Source organism: Schistocerca nitens, chromosome 9 (genome assembly GCF_023898315.1).
Source record: "Schistocerca nitens isolate TAMUIC-IGC-003100 chromosome 9, iqSchNite1.1, whole genome shotgun sequence".
Taxonomy (NCBI): domain Eukaryota; kingdom Metazoa; phylum Arthropoda; class Insecta; order Orthoptera; family Acrididae; genus Schistocerca; species Schistocerca nitens.
The window spans coordinates 289,051,929-289,070,909 of NC_064622.1; the positions used below are offsets into that span (position 1 = coordinate 289,051,929).

General features: G+C 37.6%; 1 protein-coding gene across 1 annotated transcript in view; it reads right to left on the reverse strand.

Moving 5' to 3' along the window:
* LOC126202937 (cubilin-like) overlaps positions 1–18,981 on the reverse strand; it is a 771,281-nt gene that overhangs the window by 633,342 nt on the left and 118,958 nt on the right. The window contains exons 11-14 of the mRNA XM_049937033.1: positions 10,065–10,191; positions 5,029–5,223; positions 3,798–3,941; positions 152–342 (exon numbers count right to left, since the gene is read on the reverse strand). Coding sequence (XP_049792990.1) covers positions 152–342; positions 3,798–3,941; positions 5,029–5,223; positions 10,065–10,191 — 657 coding nt within the window. The remainder of the gene's footprint in view (positions 1–151; positions 343–3,797; positions 3,942–5,028; positions 5,224–10,064; positions 10,192–18,981) is intronic.

Sequence of the window (18,981 nt, forward strand, 5' to 3'; positions counted from 1 at the left end):
ATTGTGCATGTGTTGTTATTCACTATATTTACCTGACTATAAGGTGACTCCGAATATGTTTTTATGAGACTCTTTGAGTAAATTTTATTTTTTGAACAATTTTTATAATAAAATATATTAGATGAGTTTCTAATTAAAGTACTGTTAATACCTGCAGCCAGTCGTAGGTGCACCCAGCAGAACCCTCCAAGTGAAAATTGGTAAAGGTGACATTAAGTACTTTCGTGCTGTTTGTGATAATGACCCAAGCACAGCTCATACCATGTGGATAGCTTGTCGATCTTGAACTAGAATCAGGGAAAGTGAGGGTGCCTGCTTCATTGGGTAGAAAGCCACCACATCCTATTGAGAACAAATTTTCAAGCATTAAAACAGTTGAAATAGCATTTTATACAAGTAAAGGAAAGGTGCACAATAAACATAAATTTAATTTTAGACAATGTTATTTTTGTGATTCAACAGTGCAGATCTGGTTCACAAATTAACAAGTAATAAAACAATCAATGAAGCCAAAGTGATGCAGGACCAAAGAGAATATTGGGATTTTTTGTAATGGCTAGCACACTCCTTCACAAAAAAAAAATCATGTGGTGTCAGGGACTACGTAAAATAAGAATATCAAACACACGGATATGGTTGAGTCCCAGCTGAAAACATTCAAAATGGCCTGGAGTCCATTGAAAAAATATCATCAGAACATTTTTGGCCTTTATTGGACACTGTATTCTTTATTTTATATGTCAAGTATAAAAAATACTTGTGGGGGGGGGGGGGGGGGGGGAACAGAATGGTATTCATAATTAGCCTCTGTGTGTAGCTGGCGATATCCAACCCACTACTATGGCCATCTGTTGGAAATCCGTCATGGACCAAAAGTGACTCATCTTATAAACAGGCATTTCCTGGACATTTTTTCCTAAACAATATTAAGAAAAGAGAAATAAAATGGTCAGGACTACACACAAGACTTTCAAAATGAGACATCTCACTGGTGTGCGGAATATGAAGTTCTTTTACTTTCTGTAGCATGTCTTAAAATATTACATACAGAAAAGGATCTTCAATTTTGTGAAAATAAAATATCATATATTATATTTGATCCTAATACATTTTACTTTTGGTTCATAAATTAAATCTAACAAAACTTTTTCACACTTGGGCAAGGTACATGGTGTGACTGTGCCAACCTGCACTAGGTCAAATTATCCACAATACAGGGGTGACTGTGCTTAAAATATCCACTTAAGGGAGTAAAAACTTGAGTTCACAGGGTTCAAGTGAAGTCTGACGCAGCTCAGAAAATGGTTTGGCATACCTAAATTTCGGTACAAGACTTCTAACCACATAAAATTAGGAAAGTGCCCCACAACACACATCAAACTCAACCTCGAATGAACAAGGTGAGGAGTGAAATTTTATTAAGTCTACAGCCTTTCATCCAAACATATTAAGTATTTGCATAATAAGAATGAAAAATTTTTAAAAAAAATATGGTTGCTCCCCCAGCAACATTAAGAATGATCTGTTGCTACAATAGGTGGAATTTTATATTATTCAATGAAAATGTAGTACACACTACATACAACCAGTCATATAAACCATTCAAGAATAAATTATCAAACACCTGTGGCACACCAGACTTCTTCAACTGGTAAAATTTGCAGTGGCCAGACACACTATTAAAGTGATCAGCTGCACATGCTTTTGGCTCTATGTGACCTAGCATTCTTAGGTTTTAAACAAAGTTTAGTGCTGTGAACTCTTTTTATAAGCATGGTGACATCTCAGGAAATTATCAAGCATAGAATCATATTCTAAAGTCAGTCAACAACAGTCCTTGACAAAGATACTATGGTTTGTAGGCAAAATATCAGAAGATGAAATAACAACATGTCATACATATTCCTATATGTTTTTGCAGCAAAACAGTATTATTAATAATACTGAGGTATTGGCATGTAAACCAGACAGTAAATGTTGCAAAGCTTTCAGATGATGTCTTTCTTCAGAGTTAACTAGTATAGAATACACACACACACACACACACCTGCATGTCTACATTGTCACAGCTGATTATCACAGACAAGGCCACCAATGAAAGTAGTCATATTATTTACCATCTCTTCTGTAACATTTGCACAGCATTTGATGTGTGCGTGATAATCAACCAGCTCCCCACCAGAATGATCGGCCAAGCCAAACTGTAATCACAAAAGATTTAAAAACACCCAGTGAGAGAACACATTGTTCAGCACAAATTCAACTTTATCTACTGCTTCACAATTTGTGCCATCTGGATTCTACTCAAAATTCCATCCTTTTTTTTGAAAATTGTCCCTACAATACATCGTTTGATCCCATAAACCCCTGTTCCACACCCACCTCCAACCCTGGCCTCATGAATGCACTCATTCTGCAATGACAAACTCTCTCTTCCTCCTCTGTTCTGTCTCCTCTTTCCTGTAGACTTCTCTACATCAATGTGCACCACATTTAAATCTCCCTACTCAGTCCAGAGTAATCTCACCTCTGTGACTTTCCCGTACTGTCTTTCCATTCCAACTGTCAGCCATCCTTCCCTCCAACCCTAGCTCCCTCTCCTTACATGTTTTCTCCCATCACTCACTCCATATGATATAATCTCTCATCACAGTCACACAGCACCGTTTGTACAACTTAACAGGCAGGAACACTGTAGCCATACAGTGGTATGCGGAATGATGCCAAGCTGTTATGTCTTCACTGTAATTCCTTTATGAGATGTATAATTCTTTGCTCCAGCAGTCCTTTCAATTGTCCACAGAGAAGGGCAAATATATAGATCATTATGGGAGTTGTAAAGAATAATGAACTGATTTGCTCACAGTGTTTGCCAGTATTATGGCACGCGTTTAAGGAATGAACCAGGTTGTTAAGTGGTGAGTGTTCTGAAATATTAATACATTTAAAGTCTTATAATTTCATTATATTAATCCTGCTGTATTAAGTAATGTTTTGCAGTTGATATTATGGATAGCTAGTAATAAATAGCCTTTGGGGCATAACAATGTGTACTCTGTATGAAAAGTAGGTAATCTTCCATGATAAATTATGGTGTCATTGTATGTTTTGTGTGTATGGGTTCGTGTGTGGTACATGTATCCTGTACAGAGTACATCATCCAAAAGCTTAGCAACATTTTCAGTCTTATAGTCCACCAACTTTTGGGCATGTATCTGAGACAGTAATATTTCTTCACCAGAGATTTTGGCTGAAATCATCTTCCAGAGGAGTCAGTGACTAAATTAACCACCTGATTCAAAGACATAAGTGGAGTAACTGCACATGGGTATGACACTAATACTGGAAGAAGAAATACTGCTGTCCCAGATGCATGCCCAAAAGATGGGAAAACACAAAGAAATATGTTTTCAGTATTGTTTATGAGCTATGAGCTTATTGGCCTCTGAATGCATCACATATTCAGTGAGCTGTTACTCTTATTCCTTCCATTATTTGTATTCAACCAAGGAAATTCAGGTATCATACTGTGACATTTTTCTGCCAACAGTGACTTACTTGTATATTACCTGTCTTTGCAAAGAACACTACACAGATTGTAGACAAAGCTGCAAATGCATTAAAGGAGCAAAAAAATAGGTACCTAAAGTTCATATTTACTGTTAAGGGTATTTTACAAGTTGACACTTATTTCATGAATGCCCAAGCCACAATACTACCAATGATCCATTACACATTACAGGCATATAGTGAGTACAATCGCAGTGGTGTACAATTTTCAGGAACAAGTGACTTACGTTGTTGTCTCTCCTGGCAGTGAGCCCCAGTAAAGCTGCTTGTACACATGCAAGTGAATCCTGTAAGACCCTGCCGCATACAGGTACCACCATTTTGACATGGATTGGGGCTGCACACATCAACTGTCTGTGTACACCTCACACCTTTAAAAAGAAAAGAGATGGAAGAATACTGACAGTCATGGACTTATATAATCTGGTCTTTAGTCATCCCAGAAATCTTAGTTGCTCTTTCGCTACACTGTGGGACAAGTTATAGGAGAGCTATAAGCTATATATTTTGTATACACTGTTTTAAAATCTTTCTCATCTAATGAAAGTAAAATAAAGTTATTGTATACAAACATTCATAAATTCTACATTATACAGGCAGTATTTCAAAGTACAATTTGTATTTATGTTCTAAGTACTTCCCGAATAGATTTTAATATCACCATTGACTTTCTATACGTAGCTATATTTCCGTGAATTAGGCTGCAGTATCTTTTGTGAAGTCATTGATGTTTCCCATCAAACAAAATTGTTGGCTATCATAATTAGTTTTACAATAAAGTGTGAAAAGCAGCAAGTGCCAATCACAGAATAACCATCTTTAACAAAATTAAGTTATGTATAGTCCTAAGATACAGCAAATGATCTTTTTACTCGAGAAAAGAGAAACTGTAAAATATCACATGTTGCTAAACAACATTGTTTTCCAATAACTCAATGAATTGTGGTTTAAATGAAATGGAATACTTCATAATAAACTGTGTCCACTGTCTTTTTAGCGTTCTTGTCACTAAAAATGCTCTGACGAAGGTAACCAGATATTATTATTACGTTTTCCATTTATTTGACTGTCTCGGTTTTCCAAAAACAGTGCCCAAGGCTGCCATGAAATTTACATAAAATGTTCATTTCCCAACTGACTATTGCCAAATCTTCCAAGATTTTTCACTCTTTTGAACAAACTACTAATTTCAGTAACACATCTGTCAGAGTTTTTGTTTGTTCACAATTAAAACTAATTAACACTAACAATGTGACAATAAGATATTAAGTAAAAATATTTTCACTTTCCAAGATTCCAAACTCAATGTGCAATATCAGAAGTATTCCATGAACTGCAAAACACATGTGCAATTACCTCATTCATTTCACGCTATCAGGTTATTCACAATTGAAAACTGCCATCCTACATTGTATGTCCAATTTAACTGACTCACAATACAAGTAGTCTATAAAATACCTGTGTATCCTGGCAGGCAGCTACATGTGTATGAGTTTCCAGGTGCAGGAATACAATGACCATTGGAGCCACATGGATTGTTGGCACAGGGGTTTGGCCCACCACCTGAATGCATTGGTGTGCATCCGTTAGGGCCTATCCCATCACCCACGTAACCAGATGGACACAAACACTGAGCGTAACTTTGGCCAATAGCTGAAAATAAAAATGAAAACTATCAGTGTAACTTAGGACAATAGATGAAAATAAAAACAAAAACTATCACTTATCTTAGAGAGACAATTATTATACACATTTCCATAAAATACAACAAGAATATGTCATGCTCTCAATACTACAGAATTATAGCTTATAATACATAAGATGGTTAAGGTGCAACAGTATGGAACTTTGATAAACTTTCTCTGCATATCAACAAACAAAGCATCAAACATAATGAGAGTATGAATCTCATTGTTAAGGATGCAATGGCCAACAAGCAGTTGCTTATCCCAAATGACAATGCATCTGATCGCAACCATGAAGTGAAGGCAAGAATAGTCGGACAAAGCATGACGGCAGAGAGGCTGCCATTATTATAATCTACAACCGGCTCCCCTTAGAATATCATAATTTATGGATAGTAAACTTGGTAGACAGCACCATCATAAGGATAGACTCTTCCATCATCGAGATCTTCCTTTAGTGACACTGATTCCGCAGCATGTTCATACAACTCTACATAGAAAAAGAAGATGTAGTAGTAGTACAGTCTGTGGCGCTCAATCCAGGAAATGGGCTTCTGGCCTGATTGCAGGTAGAGTGCGGCCTTCATTAGGTGTGGCACTAGGAGAAGGATGCCTTTTAGCCCTCGGATGGCCCCATGGTACTAAATTTTATAGCAGGCTGAGTGCACCTGGGGCTATCCGGGAGGGACTGGAAAGATGAAAAACTGCCACTCCTACGCAGCAATGAATGTGGAACCTCCTGGACTGGAGTCTAGCACTCTGTCTGCTAGACCACCACGTCCTTTACTGAGCATTAGAAATTCATTTAAACATTATTTTCTTTTTGTGCGAGCTGTATCAGGGCTGGCAAAGCACTTTGTATGAGAGTCAAATGAAATGAAACAATTTCCCACTAGAATTCTCATCTTACAAAAAATAACTTACACAGTCATCAGTTGCTAATTTCTAAGATATTGTAACCTACGACATGAAATTGAATGTATTTCCGCAGAGCTTTGACACTATCAGAAGTACCACTTAGAGCATAGTCTCATAAAATTTTTTACACTGGCACTTCCCTTCCTATTGCTTACACAATCACAAGTGAGTTCATGTTTTGTTTTGTTTTGTCATTATGAAGCTAATACCATTCTTATTTTAATGCACTATAATTTTAATAATTTTAATTTTATTTTCATTGAGATTGGTGAGTTTATTTATTTATTTTAAATATGGAGTGAGTGAATGCTGCAGCCAATTGCAGTCTGTCCCCTATGGGTGATGATATGGCCACTAATATGATGCCGTGCTGGTCAAATGTGATAATAAAATAAGCTTAAGGATGTTGTGTGGCTCTTGCTCTTAATAATAACTTTTCTTAATTGTTTTTCGTTTCAATGAAACATTTTTAGAGGAAAGAAAATGTCCACATGTTAATTAGTTCTGTTAAGCAGAATGTAATATTGATGGAGCAAATGTATTAATATATCAGCACGATATTTCACACTGATTGCAAAATATGTCAAAGTGATAACAAAAGGCCAATTTTCCTTTTTTCTGAATCAGTCACTTTTTTATACAGTATGCTCATATACACAACTAAGTAGTGAAACATTATAAATTACAATGATAGTAATAACACAGGCTAATGGAAATATATTATGACCTGATGGAAAATACAAAACGAATAACGCTAGGTATACAAGGACTTCAAACAAAAGTAGCACAAAAATGCACAAGTAAAATATTTCATTCATATAAAGTTTCAAAAACCGAATTCAAGTTTGGATTGAAATTGATATATTCACGATATTGCTACTGTTACAAAAAGTATATATAAAAGTACAATACACAAAATCTACATCTACATTTATACTCTGCAAACCACTGTGAAGTGCATGGCAGAGGTTCCATCTCATTGTTCAGTCATTAGGGTTTCTCCTCATATGGAGTGCAGGAAGAATGATTGTTTAAATGCCTCCGTGCAAGTTGTAATTAATCTAATTTTGTCTTCATGATCCCTATGGGAGTGGTATGTATGGGTTTGTAGTATACTACCAAAGTCACAATTTAAAGCTAGTTCTTGAAAATTTGTCAGTAGGCTTTCTTGGGATGGTTTATGTCTACTTTCAATGGTCTGCCAGTTCAGTTTCTCCACCATCTCTGTGACACTCTCACATGAATCGAACAAACCTGTGACCACTCATGCTGCCCTTCTCTGTATGTGTTCAATACCCTCTGTTAGTCCTATCTAGTATGCATCCTTTAGTACTGTTCTAGGATGGGTCACACAAGTGATTTATAGGCACTCTCCTTTGTAGACTGCATTTCCCCAGTATCCTACCAATAAGCAGAACGACCACCTGCTTCACCCACAACTTAGCCTATGTGATCATTCCATAACATATACCTACAAAGTTATCTGTATGAGTGACAGATTCCTAGAATGACTCACTGATACTGTAGTAGCAGGATACTGTAGTTTTTTGTTTTATGAAATGCACAGTTTCATATTTCTGAACACTGAAAGAAATTGCCAATCTTTGCACCACTCTGATATTTTAACAAGATCTGACTGAAAATTTATGCTGCTTCTTTCAGGCACTACTTCATTAGAGACAATGGCATCATCTGCAAAAACTCTGAAGTTACTATTAATATTGCTTGCACAGTCATTAACATATAGCAAAAACAGCAAGATCCCATCTAACTTCCCTAAGCACACCCAAAGTTACTTCTAAGATTGCTGACAGCTCTCCATCCAAGAAAATTTACTGTGTCCTCCGTATCAAGAAATCCTCAATCCACTCACAATTTTTGCTTCATACAACGATATTTCACACTGATTGCAAAATATGTCAAAGTGATAACAAAAGGCCAATTTTCCTTTTTTCTGAATCAGTCACTTTTTTATACAGTATGCTCATATACACAACTAAGTAGTGAAACATTATAAATTACAATGATAGTAATAACACAGGCTAATGGAAATATATTATGACCTGATGGAAAATACAAAACGAATAACGCTAGGTATACAAGGACTTCAAACAAAAGTAGCACAAAAATGCACAAGTAAAATATTTCATTCATATAAAGTTTCAAAAACCGAATTCAAGTTTGGATTGAAATTGATATATTCACGATATTGCCACTGTTACAAAAAGTATATATAAAAGTACAATACACAAAATCTACATCTACATTTATACTCTGCAAACCACTGTGAAGTGCATGGCAGAGGTTCCATCTCATTGTTCAGTCATTAGGGTTTCTCCTCATATGGAGTGCAGGAAGAATGATTGTTTAAATGCCTCCGTGCAAGTTGTAATTAATCTAATTTTGTCTTCATGATCCCTATGGGAGTGGTATGTATGGGTTTGTAGTATACTACCAAAGTCACAATTTAAAGCTAGTTCTTGAAAATTTGTCAGTAGGCTTTCTTGGGATGGTTTATGTCTACTTTCAATGGTCTGCCAGTTCAGTTTCTCCACCATCTCTGTGACACTCTCACATGAATCGAACAAACCTGTGACCACTCATGCTGCCCTTCTCTGTATGTGTTCAATACCCTCTGTTAGTCCTATCTAGTATGCATCCTTTAGTACTGTTCTAGGATGGGTCACACAAGTGATTTATAGGCACTCTCCTTTGTAGACTGCATTTCCCCAGTATCCTACCAATAAGCAGAACGACCACCTGCTTCACCCACAACTTAGCCTATGTGATCATTCCATAACATATACCTACAAAGTTATCTGTATGAGTGACAGATTCCTAGAATGACTCACTGATACTGTAGTAGCAGGATACTGTAGTTTTTTGTTTTATGAAATGCACAGTTTCATATTTCTGAACACTGAAAGAAATTGCCAATCTTTGCACCACTCTGATATTTTAACAAGATCTGACTGAAAATTTATGCTGCTTCTTTCAGGCACTACTTCATTAGAGACAATGGCATCATCTGCAAAAACTCTGAAGTTACTATTAATATTGCTTGCACAGTCATTAACATATAGCAAAAACAGCAAGATCCCATCTAACTTCCCTAAGCACACCCAAAGTTACTTCTAAGATTGCTGACAGCTCTCCATCCAAGAAAATTTACTGTGTCCTCCGTATCAAGAAATCCTCAATCCACTCACAATTTTTGCTTCATACAACATAAAATTGTACTTTTGATAATAATCACAGATATGGTACTGAGTCAGCTACTTTTTGGAAATCAAGAAATACTGCATCTACATGAATGTCTTGATCCCAATATTTCAGTACGTCACGTGAGGAAAGTGGAAGTTGGGTTTCACAAGAACAATGTGTTTGGGATCCATGTTGGTTGGGATGGAGAAGGTCATCTGTGAATCCCCTCATGGATTCCTTATTCATATTAACAATCAGACTGACAGTAAGTCAAATATCTTGCAATATTGGAAATTCCATGATAAAACAATGAAGAAAGAAGGGAGAAGACTACTCTCCTATAGATGACTGATGGGTAGTGCATAGATGCATGAAACTGATCAGAAATTCTCATTAGTTTTGAAGATTTGAACTTTTATGTAAGAAAGTACAGGCATGCACGCATGCGTGCACCCTCACACACACACACACACACACAGACAGACAGAGAGAGAGAGAGAGAGAGAGAGAGAGAGAGGTGTATATCCATGTTGCCACTTCAGTTCTGAACATAAGCCACAATGAGGAAAACGGATGGGGTGTGCATTGTTAACTGCACCAATACATTACATAATCACAATCTTCACAAGTTTACCATTGCCTAATTTCTTAGGATGAAGTTCACTGCCAAGCAGGATAAAATCTTACCAGAGTTCTCCACACAGCGTGCAAGTACATGGCAGCCTCCATTGTTGATGCTGCAGATGCCAACTCGAGTGCATGTTATACCATCTCCCTGGTAGCCAGCTGGACATTCACCACAACGTCGAGAACCCTGAAAACACAATAACTCTTTTGTTGTACGTATGTTGCTGCATCTGAAGAAACTGTGAGTAGTCACCTGCATCTCCCACAATGTGGGTGGCACACATCTCTTATGATTTCTTACTGCCAAATAATAACTGCTGTGAACTTGACAAAGAAATAGTGAAGTCAACTCAAATTTACTGAAGGAAACAAATTGTTTGTTAATTCTGTCAAGGATGTACTTCATTATTTCTCATATGCATTCTGAGGGCACCTATGGATGACATGCATACTGGAACTGCATCTTCCGCAAGGGCATACCTAAGTAATATTGCTTTTGTGGCATGGCTATAGAAGCTCTGTGAACTGTGGTATTCGTGCACAGAATCTACTAAAAATGAAAATGTTAAAAGAAAAAAAAAGTAAGGAGACATAAATGCAGGTGCAGATTTGAATCTGGTGGTGACACGTAGTGATTTACTGAAGAATAATGGAAAATAAAGTATATATATTGAATAGATAACTGAGTTAAAGGAATTATTGATTTAAATGAATAAGGACTTTAAAAATAGTGTTAATTATGTGTTTAAACTAAATGAGAACTGTAGGAAACGAGTTCTGAATCACAATGATTCAGCTGCCCCTAGCAATGTCATTTTATGCAGCCTGCAATGTTATATCAGGCATCCAAAAACTACACACAAGATTTTCATACCCTCTAGGCACAAAACTGTTAGTCCTGCAGAAAAAAATCAACAGTACCTTTTTGTAAGAAATTTAATGAAGTTAAATTTTGTACTGAGATACGTTATTGTTGGAGGCCATGGTTTTCAAGTTATTCAAGAAAAATACACAAAAGCGACCTTCAAACACACCTCCAACCCTCCCAACACTCATGTCTCAACAGTCAGGATTTCTAGTACATTGTTCATAAAATTTCCTCCTACTACTGTACGAAATTTTCCAACTACACCCAATATTTGATCTTTTTTGGTCTCTATTGGTTGGGCTATTATGCCACCAGCACAGTCAGCTATTTCATTAACATTAACAACTTAAATTTGCCCATGAGGGTAATGAAAGAAAAATGACTTTTGTAAATGTTATGCAAAAACTAATTATGTTGTCAATTCCATCCAAACTGAATCCTTACAAGCACAGCAGTTTAGTAGTCAGAAGGCCTGACTAATACAACGTAATCATTTATTTTATGCTGTTAAAATTCATAAAATAGTTTGGCAAAATTTATATAAACAATACTTTACAATTTTTAAGGGCTCTACTAAATTGGTGGCATAGTACAGCCAGACATTGAAGACTAAGAAAGCTTGAATGTAGGAAATAATTCATGCAGCACAGAGTTAGAGGGAGACCCTTGAACAATACATTAGAAATCCTGACTGGTAGGAGTGGGGATGAATTTGAAGCTCACTTTTGTATGTTTTTTCTCAAACCTACATCTATGTCTACACAGATAATCCACATGCCTCCATATGTTGCATGGCAGAGGGTATCCTGTGCCACTAATTGTCATTTCCTTTCCTACTCCACTAGCAAACAGAGTGATGGAAAAATGTCTCCGTATGATCCCAAATTCCTTTTATCTTATCTTCATGGTCCTTATGCACAATGAGTGTTGGTGGTGGCAGAGTTATTCGGCAGTCAGCTTAAATACTGGTTCTCTAAATTTTCTCAATAGCGTTTCCCAAAAAGAACTTCCCTCCAGAGATTTTCATTTCAGTTCCCGAAGCACCTCCTTAACTCTATAACTTGAAAACTATGACCTCCAGCAAAAACTTATCACAGTGCAAAATATAATTACATTAAATTTCCTACAAATAGAAACTGTTTTTTTTTCTGTACAACCAATAGTTTGCATGTACGTAACAAGAGAATATGAAAATCTCACACGTAGTTTTTGAAGGCCAGAGATAACATTGCTAGTTGATAAAATGACATCAGTAGGGGCAGCTAAATCACCCAGTACACAAAAAGAGAAGCCACATCTCACATCTCAAGTTGCTAAGTATTCTTATTCTTGAATGTGATACAATGAGTTTTTCCCATCAATTTTGAGTAGGAAATGCAACAGATGGCAGCAGGTAGCAAATTTGTTCCTAAAATAACTGTTGTTAAAGTAGCTAATAGTAACAACTGGGAAAAGGTGTATTTCCAAAACGTGTATCTCCACAAGTTTACAGCTGCCAACTGTGGCAGATGGTGATAGGATACTTATTGTGTGTCAACCACACCACCATTTGTTAATAAGACACAAATGCTATACATCAATCAGCTGTCAGCTCTCTATGATCAATCTTAGGTACAATAAAGAATTGATAGAACACATAAAGGATTGATAAAATACATAAAGATCTCAATGTGACAAAAGCAGAAGCTATATTTAAATAAAAATAACATAATAAAAACTATTTTACAAAGTATACAGTTCACAAGCAAGCTTATTCCAGCAGCATACACATCTGGTTGGAAAGAGACTTTGAAGATAGGTAAAAGGATAAAATCAAACAAATTTATTAAAACTCAATTCCAAAGTATTCAACAACAGAATACATGGAAGTTATTGCCAGAATGAAATAAAAAGAATCACTAAATTTTGGTATTCATAAAGTCTCAGTTTCATTAGAGACAAAGCTGTAACTATTACAAGCTAAAGAGACACTGTTTCACTAAAAACTACACTCAATCGCTCACTCATTCATTCGTTCAAACATCTTGTTCCTTCAGGGATGAAGAACAAGTCAAGTTATACATGCTGCTTTTGTGAGGTATACTTTCACCACAGCATTCAACTTTGGCACAATAGTACTATCAAATCCATGCAATTCACACATTTATTGACTTACATTCATCTACATAAAACAATTTGTGGTATTTCTTTTGTCTGCAGCTTAAATCATGTGCACCAGACAAACACATTTCAAAAGCTTAGGTCCAAAAACTTAACATAAAATTCAAACAAGTTTTCTTTTAAGTTGATTTTATAAAAACTTGTGGAGTACTATACCGTCAATTGTAAACCAAATCTGTGCTTTTCAGAAATGTGATATCTGTGCATTATTGTATCTTCAATTGTAAACTATACCTGTGATTTTCAGAAACTTTTGGCTACACTATCCTAATTCAAAACCAACAGTTCCTTAATTTCACTGCGTATTTAATTGAACAAAAGGTATATTTCCGACAGTTATCCTAAGTTACAAGAGTTCTGCATAATCTGCTTGTAGTAAATCAGTGTACGTGATTTACACTTACTATAAATAAGCAACATATCATGACACATTAGTGTTCTCTTTTAGAAGATGTATATATTGTCTGCCTTATATAATTCGTTATGGAACATAACCTGAAAAACATTTAAGTGAAACAGTAAAACCTGAAATCTGAAATTAATTTGCTAATACAAACTCCTTAATACCATCTGTATTAGGTACAGATTTACAACACAATAGTGACATACGAAAATTTGTACCGAGACTGGAACCCAGATTTCCCACTTATCGTGAGCGGTCACCTTAACCATTTCAGCTATCTCCACATGCTCCCCAGTCCGACCCAAACTTCTATATATCACATTGTCTACATCCTTAATTCAGTGGACTACGATATAAGGATGCAGACTGTGTTGACATATGGAAGTCTTGGTCTGTCCGGGGAGTCCTGGTCTCACACAAATTATCATTTGCCACTAATAGGTAGATCAATACTTAATACAGCTGGTATCAAGGAATTCACACTCAGTGAATAAATTTTGAACTATTTTGTACAGCTGCAGATTGTCAACAGTGTCTGCTCTTTGAAACATGCATGCAAATAGTAAAACATGTACAAGTTTTTCATTTGCCATAATAGATATTTCATTTTGGGTGTTAATCACTTTACTTCTAAAAGACTAGTGCTATCTCAGACACAAAAATTAAAAGGTAGGCAGCAAGTTTAGTTTAAAGTCATTTGGTTATTGGTCTGTTAAATATTTCACCAAGCTCAGTACTACCCCACTGTGTTTGCTGTTCTTGGACAGCAGATGTGTTGGTTGCTGTTTGTAAGCAGCTGGAAATTGCCCTGACTACTTTCAGGCAATTGGAAGCTGCTGCAAATAGGTGTGTTGAAGGGCTGCTGAGGCTTATGTACTGGAAATACCAAATGTACCTCAAGTACTAACCTCCCTTCTGCAGGAAATACAGGATCCACCACTACTTGCCCATTTGATTGTGTTCTAGGTGTCCTGTATGGTAGAGACAGGAATCAGGAACTCAGGACTTAACACCTATTGTCTTGATCCTTAAGCTTGAGGTGCTGTCTTATACTGAAGCTGAAACTGAGCCAGTGAGATTCATTTCACCTGTTGAGAAACCTGCTGCGACCTGTGTTACGAGGAGGTGAACGCAAACTGATCGCAGTCTATTAATCATTAGCAATTCGAATGTAAGGTGAATAATGGTATCCCTAAGGGAAACGGCAGCAATGGATGAGAAGGAATACAGATGCAATCAGTGTGCATGACTAGGAGCCTCACTCAGCATGTTAAAGAGGCTGTTTTGGCAGTCATTAATGGAACAGAGTGCAACCAGCAGCAGACTGTAGCACACACTGGAAGAACTGAAGCCTATAATCTGTGCTCCATGGTCATACTTGGATCATTCCAGCAATTAGCAGAGAAGGTTAAGAATACCAGCATAGCTCATGAAGTTTCAATAAAGCTTACAATCTGCAGCATTGTCCCCAAAACAGATCATGGCCAGCTGGTTCTAAGTTGTACAAGACACTGTCAAGATTTTGGGACAAGCTAGGTTGTGACTTTCTAGACTTGCACCATGGGGTTGAGAACTGTAGGGTCCCCATAAATGGATTAGGTGTGCATTCTCAGAGGCTGCTACCCAGATAGCTGACTCTGTGTGGGGTGCACATTAGAGTTTTTAGATTAGGTGGCTCTCCATCCAGTCCAGCTCTATAAAACAGAGAAGTATCAGTGTAATATCCAAAAACATGCTTCCCATAGGTGACAGTATTAAACTCCTAGCCGTTAAGTGCTGAAGCATTTGCAACAAAGTGACAGACCTTAAAGTACACCTAAAGAGCAGTGAAGTTCACATAATACTAGGTACAGAAACCTTATTAAAACCTGAAGTTTACAACAGTGAGAGTTTTGGGGAAAAAATAAGACCAGTACATTAAATTTCAGGCATGCAGCTGTGCAAATAAAATTTCTTCCACTGATATTTCAGCCATATATTGTCTGGCCATCCTCAGGGTGAGTCTGATGACAAGGTGCAAAGTGCGGCCTTATATGCTCCACTGCGGCGGTACTGCGCATGCAGATCACAGATGCTGGTCGGTGGCCCTTATACACGCAAGTCACCTGTGGTGAAGGCTTACAGACATTCAATTCATTTATCAATGTGTGTTCGGCAGCAGTGACACCATGACGACTTCACTGCAATTTAATTACCCCAATAGCTGGATTCCAGCTTTGTCAAAATTAAAACTATTTTCTCTATTTATTAAATTACTAGCTAATCTAATCTCTGCAGCATCATTAAAGGAACAGGTGGATGTTAGAATCTTCAGATCACTGTAGTTCATAGAATGCTCTGTATCAATACAGTTTTTGGCCACAGCTGACTTGTCTGGGTGTAACAAGCGAGTCTATCTTTGATGTTCCACACATCTCTCATGAATGGTGCGTGTTGTTTGACCTATGTATGACTTACCACAATTTCCACAAGGAATCTGATACACACCCACCTTATAAAGCAATAAATCGTTCTTTACAGAGCCGAGTAAAGCTGCAATCTTTGTGGGAGGCCGGAAGATCACCTTAACACAGTGTTTCTCAAGAATATGCCCTATCTCCAAGGAAAAAGCACCCATATAGGGCAAAAACACACTTGATCTGAAGGAATCACTATCTTCTTCTCATCACATACCTGCACTCTAGGTTGTAAATTGAAGGCTCTACAAATTGCAGGAAAACTCCATTCACTTCAAAAATGCTCTTCAGGTATATGAGCTCTTCTTGCAAATTATCTTTATCAGATATAAAGTGCGCCCTATGCACTAAGGTCTTAGGACAACTATGGTCTGTGAAGGATGATGGCAGCTACTGGCTGACAGATATAGATGTGTCCGTGTTGGTTTATGAGACACGGCACGTCCTAATGTGCCATCAACTTCATGGCAAACGATGACATCCTAAAAGGGGACGCAGCCATCTTTTTATATTTCCATAGTACATTTGGTACCAGCATGGATAGAATTCTAATGCTCAAGAAATCATTGTAATTCATTCATCCCGTGCGGCCATACTACAAATGTGTCATCCATATGCCTACAGATGACCATTGGTTTAAAACTTGCTGAGTCCCATGCCTTTTACTTGGACTCTTTCATAAATTAATTAGCTATTAGAGGAGAGAAGGGGCTTCCCATAACAACTCCATGAATCTGCTCATAAAATACACCATTAAACAGAAAATAAGATGAAAAAAGCGTATGTTCTAATAAGGTCGTGATGTTCTTATCAAAATGTTGAACAAGAGTATATAATGATACCACATCAAAATTAATGAGTGTATCCATAATATTTAGCCTGACATTGCTAAATCTCTGAATAAAATCCATAGAATTACAAATGTAGTGACTACATTTTCCTATCAATGGTTTTAGTAAGGATGCTAAATGGCTCATGGTATGGGTTCCTGTTGTCATGTCCTAGTTCATGAACCACGGCAACGTATGAGTGGCCAAGTAAGTGGTCCTGACAGTTGGGATACCAGTTACTTTGGAATAAGGCTGGCCATCTCAGACATATTCTGAGTCGTGGTCATCTTTGTGCTCAGATGGCAAAGACTACCAAATCCACCGATTAGTCCCTCAACCATTAGGGGTAAAACTCAATGGGACCCGGGGCAAGTAAGGCTAGCAACCTGTTTCCCTAGTACTTTAAATATGATGCTGGCAACAATCAGAGCAAAATGCCTTGGACCTTTGGAGGTGACGGAGTCCCACCTCTAATTGACAAACCAGGGACTCCTAAGATACGGCTCGGCAAACGAATGGTAACGAGATGGGAAGCTATTAATATCAATGGGGGGCTACTCTGGGAAGAAGGTAGAGCTGGCAGAGGCTGCAAGTAAGATGGGCTTGGACGTTTTAGCTGTTAGTGACATTCGGGTAAGGGGTGAGAAAGAAGAGGAAGTGGAAGAATACAAGGTCTACCTGTCAGGAGTCAAAGCAGGAATAGCATAATGGGGTGTAGGGCTTTACATCAGAAAAGAAATGGAACCCAGCGAAGTTGCAATAAGGTATGTAAAGTAATGACTGATGTGGACAGATTTGACAGTGTCTAGCAAGAAAATTAGGATTGTGTCAGTATATTCGCATTGTAAAGGGGCAGATCAAGATAAGATGGATAGTTTTTATGACACACTCAGTGATGTAGTTGTTAGAGTAAAGGACAAGGACAGTGTTCTGCTCATGGGTGATTTTAATGCCAGGATTGGAAATCAAACAGAAAGGTCTGAAAAGGTTATGGGTAAATTTGGAGAGGATATGGAGGCCAACAGGAACGGGAAACAACTCTTGGATTTCTGTGCCAGTATGGGCTTAGTAATCACAAACTCCTTTTTTAAACATATGAACATTCACCCGTATACTTGGGAAGGCAGGGGAATCAGATCTATCATTGACTATATAACAGTTCAGGAATTCAGAAAGGCTATGGGGGCCACACGTGTATTCAGGGGATTCTTTGATGACACTGATCACTATTTAATCTGCAGTGAAATTGGTATTGTGAGGCCGAAAGTGCAGGAGGTCAGGTCCATATTTAGGAGGATAAGAGTGGAGAAACTTCAGGATAAGGAAATCAGGCACAAGTACATAGCAGTGATCTCAGAAAGGTACCAGTTAGTTGAATGTAGTCAATTACAGTCATTGGAAAAGGAATGGACAAGGTACAGGGACACAGTACTAGAAGTGGCTAAAGAATGTAGTAGTGTGTAAAGGCAGGATGAAGCAAACAGCTCGGCGGAATGACACAGTCAAGGCAGCCTAAAAAGAAGGCGTATCAAAAATAGCTACATACTAGAACTCAGGTAGACAGAGAAAGTTATGTTGAAGAAAGAAACAAAGGCAAACAGATAATTGCAGCATCCAAGAAGAAACCTTGGGAAGACTTTGGAAACAGGTTGGAGACTTTCGGTCAAGCTGCTGGAAAATCATTCTGGAGTGTAATTAGCAGTCTTCGAAAGGGAGGTAAGAAGGAAATGACAAGTATTTTGGACAGGTCAGGAAAACTGCTGGTGAATCCTGTTGATGCCTTGGGCAGATGGAGGGAATATTTTGAAGAGTTGCTCAATGTAGGTGAAAATACGATCAGTAATGTTTCAGATTTCGATGTACAATGGGATAGGAATGATGATGGAAATAGGATCACATTTGAGGAAGTGGAGAAAATGGTCAATAGATTGCAGTGCAATAAAGCGGCTGGGGTGGATGAAATTAAGTCGGAACTCATAAAATATAGTGGAATGTCAGGTCTTAAATGGCTACACAGGATAACTGAAATGGCGTGGGAGTCGGGACAGGTTCCATCAGACTGGACGAAAGCAGTAATCACACCAATCTGGACAATGTTGCATAATTGCATAATTGCTCAGCAGCTATAATGTCTGATTTCTGCAGCTGAATCCTCCAACAGTGGTCAGACAACTTCTCCAATGGCACTGATGAAAGATGACATCGACAAAGTCTTTGGAGTGGAGGCAGATAATGTAGCTTCATCCAGGTCCTTGCCCAT